The sequence below is a fragment of the Cynara cardunculus genome (genome assembly GCF_001531365.2).
Source record: "Cynara cardunculus var. scolymus isolate 2C chromosome LG 6, CcrdV1, whole genome shotgun sequence".
NCBI lineage: Eukaryota > Viridiplantae > Streptophyta > Magnoliopsida > Asterales > Asteraceae > Cynara > Cynara cardunculus.
The window spans coordinates 19,720,817-19,729,119 of record NC_037533.1 but is presented as its reverse complement, the minus strand read 5'-3'; the positions used below and the strand labels follow the sequence as shown (position 1 = coordinate 19,729,119).

At 37.6% G+C, this 8,303-nt stretch overlaps 1 protein-coding gene across 2 annotated transcripts; it reads right to left on the bottom strand.

The window, feature by feature from the left end:
• Positions 1 to 334: 334 nt before the first annotated feature.
• On the bottom strand, positions 335 to 8,027 carry LOC112514334 (nucleobase-ascorbate transporter 6-like). 2 transcript variants are annotated; one of them, XM_025120751.1, is made up of 15 exons: positions 8,010 to 8,027; positions 7,689 to 7,832; positions 6,551 to 6,648; positions 5,802 to 5,975; positions 5,336 to 5,436; positions 4,853 to 4,928; positions 4,705 to 4,764; positions 4,105 to 4,289; positions 3,484 to 3,580; positions 3,085 to 3,171; positions 2,910 to 2,968; positions 2,498 to 2,589; positions 2,298 to 2,375; positions 2,036 to 2,196; positions 335 to 837 (listed from the first exon to the last, which is right to left on the bottom strand). In XM_025120751.1, the coding sequence occupies exons 2-15, from the start codon at positions 7,792 to 7,794 to the stop codon at positions 619 to 621; spliced, it is 1,593 nt and encodes a 530-aa protein (XP_024976519.1). In that variant the 5' UTR covers positions 7,795 to 7,832; positions 8,010 to 8,027; the 3' UTR covers positions 335 to 618. The 2 variants fall into 2 exon arrangements, with proteins under 2 accessions (XP_024976519.1, XP_024976518.1); XM_025120750.1 differs by having other exon boundaries at positions 7,970 to 8,020.
• Between the last annotated feature and the right edge of the window lie 276 nt (positions 8,028 to 8,303).

Below are 8,303 nucleotides of genomic sequence, written 5' to 3'. Positions count from 1 at the left end.
CCCACGACCTTTGTTGTAACTCATATTATAGTTTAACCAAAAACCCCTTCGATCTCTTGTAAATCTCAATTACACCAAGGCTAACTTTATTAGCAGCTTAATGAGCTTAATAGGACTCGCAACTTATTCAGTCAGTTATACATGATTGTTTAATAGTGGCTTAACGATATAGAAAGTGTCTTATTCAATAAGATTCTAGGGACAGCTTCATACAGAAAGCCAAGTTTTTTCTCCAAACCCTCCCCTTCCCAGTTAAAAAATACGTTCCTTCCCTATTCCATCTATAAAGAACCTTTCCCAAACAAAAACGTTCTCAATCCATACAGACAGATTAATCCATATAGCAATAGCTTTGCACCATTAGGAATCAAGATTTCTATTACAAAAGTTGGGAGACAATGTGCTTAAGAAAGTGGAAAGCAACAAAACTAATCTCTTTCTGATTCAGATCCATCTCAGATCTTACCCATTAGATTTACAGCAATGAAAGACTATTGATTGGCAAACGTTCTAGGAATCATTCTGGTGAGATATGATTGAGAAATGGGTACTAATTTACCACAAAATTAGATATATATTTGACTAAGAAGAACAACGGTCGTTGGTTGGTTGGTCCGATCACACGGCTGGGAAGTATTTGTTGAGATTGAACGGCAGAGCGTAGAACTCTTCGCTTCTTGAGTCGGTGTGGAATGAACGGAACTTATCCCACCAATGCTTGCCTCTGTCTTTTCTTACCGAACTATCGTTCCTGTGAAGCGTGTTGTCCAGAAAGTACGCCACGATACCGGCCACAAAAGCTTCGGATGAGAACGGAACGTTGACCATGTTGTTGAACTACAAGATTAGCAACATGAATCAAGGTTAGTGAGAGGTGACGGAACGTCTGTTAGAGTCCCACATTGGCTAGACTTTGACCATTTCTTCTCTCGATATATGTTGGAACTTTCGTTCTCTCCTCAAGGTCTATTACTCGAGGCCAATCTATACTCGTCTATCCCCAATCTCGACATTGAGTGTGTTTAGTATCCAGACAAAATAGGACAGAACAGTTGTTTAGCGTTTGATAAAACAGAACTAGGCAGGACTAAACAGATAAAACGACCAATTTACCTCTAATGAATTGTTTATATATTTATATTTTGATTAATTTATGTAATTTATTAAATTATAATAAAATAAATATTTTTATGACAAAAATATATCTTTAGAAAGTTTTCATCAAAGACGATTAAGCAACACTAAAATAAAAAAACACGTAGTTTCCAATTTTTACTTTATACATTTTTCTATATTATTTTTTTATTATTAGTTAATAAATTACATAAATTAATCAAAATATATAAACCATATAAAATAATATTCTGAGAACAGTAAAGTGAAAATTTAAAGAGCATAAAATACAATAAATAAAATTTAAAGAATGAATATTTAAAATAGAATTAGGTTTTATTTTGATATTATATAGGTAAAATATAGGTATGTTCCACCTTGTTCCATGGGATAGGGTGGAACACGTCTCTTCCACTTTGTTCCATGGGATAGAGTGGAACACGCTTGTTCCACTTTGTTCCACATATAAGTCCTGCCAAACATGAAATAGTGATCCATGTTTTGTTCTGTCCTGTCTAGTATACTAAATGCACCCTCTAGGACAATCCATGCATCTACATCTAGCCTCCATTGTATAAGAATGCGTTAGAGTCCCAGATTAGCTAGACTTGGACCATTTCTCCTCGGTATACGTTGGAACCTCCCTTTTATCCTCAAAGATTTTTTTTGGAGAGTAATCTAATGGGGTTCCACGTATGCTCAAAAAATCGAAACCCGTTAACTATCGCTTTAAGGTCTTGTCTTTGACCTTCCAAATTCAAACCGATAACGATTCGTGGTAGTAGTTAGAAAGGTTCAAGATTTTGATCCATCTTTCTTGAAATCTTTAGAATTCATCAATACCGAATATCGGTATTTAGGAATGAATCTAGGAAAGAGACCGAAGTTTGTTTAATATTCGAGAGATTGTTTTAGCACATACCCATCTCCCAGAAGTGTGGACGGGACCATAACCGTTGATCGCTTCGTATTCGTTGAAATATTGGGGGACAGACAAGCCCAGAAAGATCGAAAAACCGAGAATGAACTTTGTTCTGAAGCTGTTAAGGTTGCAGAATTGAAGAAAACTCAAACCCGATGAACCTAGAAACACGAAAAGACATTATCAACCATGAATTCTACCGACAAAGTGATAAAAAACGAGGAAAAAGAACGATTGATTGAGGGTATTTATGTAAACTTACCAACGTAAGCAAAGAAAAGGCAATACAGAGCAGCAACAATCGGTGCGGGAATTGAAGCAAAAACTGCTCCAAATTTACCTGCATGATCATGTTGGCAAATAAGAACAATCTTGAATCTTTAGAAGATGAAACGTTAAGAAAGATCGATGATTTACAGCTCGAAAACGATGAATTAAAAGCGAAATCCGGAAACAACATACCGAGCACCGAAAAGAAGATCATGAACCCTGCTGAGATCTGTACAACTCTTCGACTGCCGACACGAGTCACGGCCAAGAGGCCAGCGTTCTCACTGCAATACATCCAGGTAACTTAGGCCATGTTTTGCGGGGTCTTTTTTCACTTTTTTTTCCAATTATGCCCCTTATATATTTTCATAGCATGTCCTTTTAGGTCATTTTGCATTAATATCTAGCGTATCAACTAGTTTTTACCAATTACTAGTTTATCAGCCAGATTAGCCAACAACTAGCTCTTTTCAGCTACCAGCTAGTTTATCAGCCAACAGCTAGCTTATCAGCCTAGTTTGTCAAACATAATCTTAACATCAAAAGAAGCTTTATGAAGAAAACTTGTGATTCCGAAGCAAAAAGGGTAGGGTTCGTCACTCACATAGATACGGAAGATCCGGTCACAGTTCCAAACAAGCCGGACAACAAAATGCCAATTCCCTATCGACAAAAACAAATATATAGATTAGTCCATGCTCACGTTTCAATAGTCCGAGCATGTATTTTTCAAATGGTTTCTAACATCACGAATCTTTTTGTTAAATTACGGTAATTACCTGCCACCCGATACCGCGGCTTAGAATTGATGGAGGCAAAGGAGTCGCACTTGCATACCTTGAAACCGCAATAAAGCCGCCAGTCGACTGATAATATGATTGCAACATGTAAAAGATATATAAATAAGTTTGCAACTAGACAACGGATTCGACAACAGAGGGAAATCAACTGAGAACCGCGAGAACCAATGAATCATGTATAGTTGTATTGTTTCACATGTGAAAAATAATACCACCTTGAATCCTAGCCTTAGATGAAACTCACTGAAGGGTCGAGATTGATTCTCACGGTTCTAATTTGGTTTTTCCCCTTTGGACCCATGTTCTTAATGGTTAACTACACGGATCTTGATATCGATCTAGTTGACCGATAAGAATTAGTGGAAAATAACAACGGACCTCCACAAGAGCTACAAAAGCAGTCATCATCATGGCAAAAGCTTCACCGGCATCAAACGAGGGTGCTCCCCATTGAAAGGGATACGGAACTCTTATCCTGAAAATATGAAAAAAAATCGTTATAAAGAATCAAGAAACCAAGAACCAAATAGGTAGCGACTTATGAGACCCCAATCGTTCAGTATTTGTAACCTTCACACAATATAAGGGTATCTTCACAAATCTCACGACAAACCTTCACACGAGATGAAGGTACCTTCACCTTCTCACGAAAAGGGGTTGTTCTTACCGGAAAACCGCTACGTTATATATAGAAAGAGAGAGAGGGAGGTTCAAACGAGAACAATAACTAAATAAAAGAACACGAAAACAACCAAATCACGTACAAAATCACACATGATTTTACACTAACGGTCAACGTAAAGGTCTGCAGGCGACGTGGCCCGCACCTGATGATTCACATATGATTCAACCGTTTTCTTGTTCTCTTATTTAGTTAATGTTCTTGTATGAACCTGACTCTATATATGTGTGTGGGGGGGGGGGGGTATGCACATTAAATATAGTAATTTGGGATTTATCAATACGTGGACACGGTTACTCATAACAGAGTCTACTAACCACGGAGCAGCGTCAATTAGTCCGGAACGATCAGTACGACAACTTATTTGCGTCTTTGGTGCCGTATGATTGTAGGCCCCACCAACGGTAAGCAGGTGGGCGTAAATCCAAACTATTGTAATGGAGATCAGAACCGAAAACTTGTCAAAGATGGCCTTTCCTGAATGTATCACATGAGACAGATACTGCACATGACCAAATAAACCAAATTCTTCCGAGTTAATAGTTGATGGATTCCGTTTCCGTCTTTACAAGTTGGAAGTTCTATTTATTTATCTCATTTACCGTCGACGGTTTTGGTTAAATATGAACATATGGTTGTGGGTCCCATTTAGTCAACCAGAACGGAACCCACAAAAACGGATATATAAGTAGTGCAATGCAAGGGAAAGTTCGTTTAGGAACCCTAAATATTTTGAGAACAGTGGGAACCAACTACTCATGAACTATTCATGATGAATATACTTAGATATTCATAACTATTATTCATCATGAATATCATGCATTTTTCATTACTCATATCATTCATCATGAATAGTTGGTTATCACGGTTCTCAAAATACTTACAGTTCTCAAAGGCCCATGTGACGTAAATATTACCTGAGACAAGATGACTACGATGAGGAGTTGAGGCAGCCCAATTTCAATGCACCTCGCAACCTAAAAAGACCAACTCAAATTTAATTCACGACCGTGAAAGTGAAAGATTTCTTGATTTTGTTTTAAGGATACAAGTATATATACTCACCCCGGGGAATCCAAATTCATAGAGCCCAAAACCAGCAAGACCGACCAACGGAGCAGCCGAAAGCGGACTCAAGAATCTATGATGATGTTTCAGAAAGAACGTTACTTTTCACCAATGCGAAATTAGAGCATTTTCAGTGAAAGCATAACCAATTGCAAATGACAATTTATCTATGATAATGAAAGATGACTATTTTGTAACGTTTAACTCCATCCATCCCAAAATAAATGTCGACAATGAAAAAGGCACACAGTTTTAGAATTATGTGATTATTACATTTTTTAATCAACTAAATGACAATTTTACCCTTAATAACAGAGGGATATGAATTTGGAAGGCGGGCACTTACTTTTGAAAGTGGACACTTATTCTGGAACAAACTAAAACAGAAATATGGACACTTATTTTGGGACAGAGAGGTTAGCAAATAAGAAGTCTTGATGCAACCAATTAGTTAAACGGTTTGTTGAATTTCAAACCAACCTTGAAACGTTCCGCCAAAGACCACTAAACCCCAAAACGATCTGAAGTGTTGAAGCAACAATCAAAGCACCTTGGATTGCACGCATTGTCTTCTCGAATTTCTAAGCAGTGGATACAAGTAAACACAAAGTTAATGCATTACATTTCAAGATTTTGTTTCTTGTTCAGACCTCATCCCGTTCACCCATCACCATCAAGATAAAACCAAACCAAACAAACCCAGTAAATCCCACCTGGACCCACCTGGAGGTGGGGTCAGGTGTGGGTAGGATGTACACAGACTAACCACCCACCAGAAGGGGTAGAGTAGTTGTTTCCATGAAAACCCCTGGCTTGTGAAAAGTGTAGCAAGGATAGACAAATATGATGAATCTTTGAAAAGCCAGTTAAGAGTTAAGCATCACCATCAAGATGGATTTTGGTATTCAAACACCCAATCAGATTCCAAGAAATCTTGATAACAAACCTTTATAGGGTCTGGATCGCTCCATCGACTAGACAAAATGATGGAGATCGTGGGTGCAACAAAAGTATACGAACCCCCGATCACAGCTGGTAACCTAGTCCCAAACAAAGTCTGCAGCAAAGTGTTCCACCCAGCGACGAAAAGTAAAGTTTGGATGACTTTCGCTTTCTCCTCCTGAAAGAATCATTTAACATAGTTACCATCAATTACGAGAAAACATGAATAAATATCAATACAACAAAAGCAGCTTTACAGGATGCCAAATATGTCTAAATGTCCTAAAAGACTGTTTTAAATGACTTAAGTTTATAGGACCAAACAATTGTGAGGTCCTATGCAAAGGTGTTGTGTCGTATAAAAGGACTAATAAGACGCTTTATTTCAATATTGTCCTAAAAAAATTGTTATGGCACCCAAAAGCATCCTATCAACTTATTGCAACACCTTTACGTAAGACGTACAATTGTTTAGTCTTGTAAACATAAGTCCCATATAACAGTAGACATATCTTTTTGGAAGGGTGTCCAAGCTATGCCTCGATTAATCCCGGCAAATTGTGACTGCAAGAAATCAGCCAGCCCTGATAAACTCAGTGGCTACAATTGTTGTGTACGCCTGGAATCAAACCCTGGGAAGATGGGATATTCCACCACATTCTCCAGGACCTCAACCACTACGCCACAACCCTTGTGGTTTAAAGCAGACATATTTGACGTCGTAGTGTATGTATTTCAATTGTAATGTCTTACGTTTCCGCCTCCCATTTGAGGAACAAGAGCTGTAGGAATAATAACCGTCGTGCCAAGCATTACCAAATAATGCTGAAAACCGAGTAGAATAGCTTCAGCTGCAGCAAATATGCAAAGATTCGAATCAATAAGCGACTCACCTTTCGGGGTATTCCTCGAGAGAGAAATTTGGATACGCAAATAGAAAATTCCAAATACGACTTTTTTGATTAAGCATTGAAACAAATCAACTAGAATCTTGGGGCTTTACAAAAGTATCTGCTTTTTAAGTAAAGGGTTTGTCTTAATGAGATCAAATGGCGGGGAAAAAGAGATCGAAAAGCCATAAACTTCCATCTTATGAAAACTGCAGCTTTTCCTTTATTTAGCGCGATAATCGCTAAAATAGCCAATTTCGGAGGCGGGTTTGTCACAAAATAGCCAATTTTACAAAATAGCCACAGAGTTCGCAAAATGGCTTTGCGAATTCCCGTTAGTTTGCAGCAGACCAAGTGAATCTTGTGGCCCAAAATCCTCAAAAGTTGGATGTTTTTGTGAAATTGACTGTTTTGTAGCGGACTATCGAACTCCATTTACATATATACCCATGTGTTTCGTTACAAAATACGAATTCTAATCGCTTCCGGGCCACAAGATTCACTTAGTTTGCCACCATTAAAAGGGTATTTTAGACCAATGATGAAAAAATATTTAGTGGGATGGCAACAAGATGGAATACACAGAGCTTATTACTGCATATAAAAATGCAGATTCATTCAGCCAGATTCAACAAAAGGATCAAATACAATTCAATCAACAAGGTCTGATTGAAACATTTCAGAACCCAGAATCAGATTACACAAACGAAACAAAAAGATGAACACATGAGGTCAAAAAAACAGAACATAATCTTGATTTTCACAAAGATTCTTAAAGTGTAAAGAACAAAATTCAAAAACTATGAATATATGTACAAGAATCAGAATGAATTGGTACCAGGTTTCTAACATTAAAGAATCTTTAAAAGAAACCCTAAAAAAAGGACCTAATCTTGAACCACTTTCCATAAAAGGAATCTCAGGTTACTTTTTTCACAGAAAATTCTAAAAAAGGAACATAAATTTCAACAAGAATATACTAAAAGAAACAAGAAACTTACGCCATGGGGGTGGACTTGTAATGCAGTAAGTAACACCAAGAAGCTGATCTTTTGGTGGGTGTGGTGCAGGTTCGTCGGATTTTCCTCCGCCACCACCTCCGGCCATCGCTCTTTTCCGGTGAAGTTATAGTATAACCCCTAAATCTGCAAAGATGAACAAAACCCAGATCGGAAATGCTCAATTATCTCACGAATTTATCAAAAAAAAAGTGAAAAACAGCAAGAAAATGAGATTGAGAGCAGTTTGGAAAGGTGAAATGGTATGATTTCGATAAAGAAACCTCAAGAACAAATGACAAAGATTTTGAGCAAGCAACCCACATGGAGGAGTAGTAATGGACACACACACCCACACCCACTACAGGTGTGTAAATTTGTTCAAATGGAGAAACGACAAAGTGGGTAAATAATTGGTGAGTATGTGTTTCCAGTGAATCAAAACGACAGTAAATTTCAATCTGATTTAAAAGTAACAAAAGAACCCTTTTTTTGGATTTAAAGAGCAAAGGGTAAAGTTTCTTTTTCATTCATCCAAAGCTCATTTAGTTCAAGAAAGCTACTTTTCACCAACATCTTGATTTCTTTACCCAATAAGCAAATTCAAATGGGTGTGCC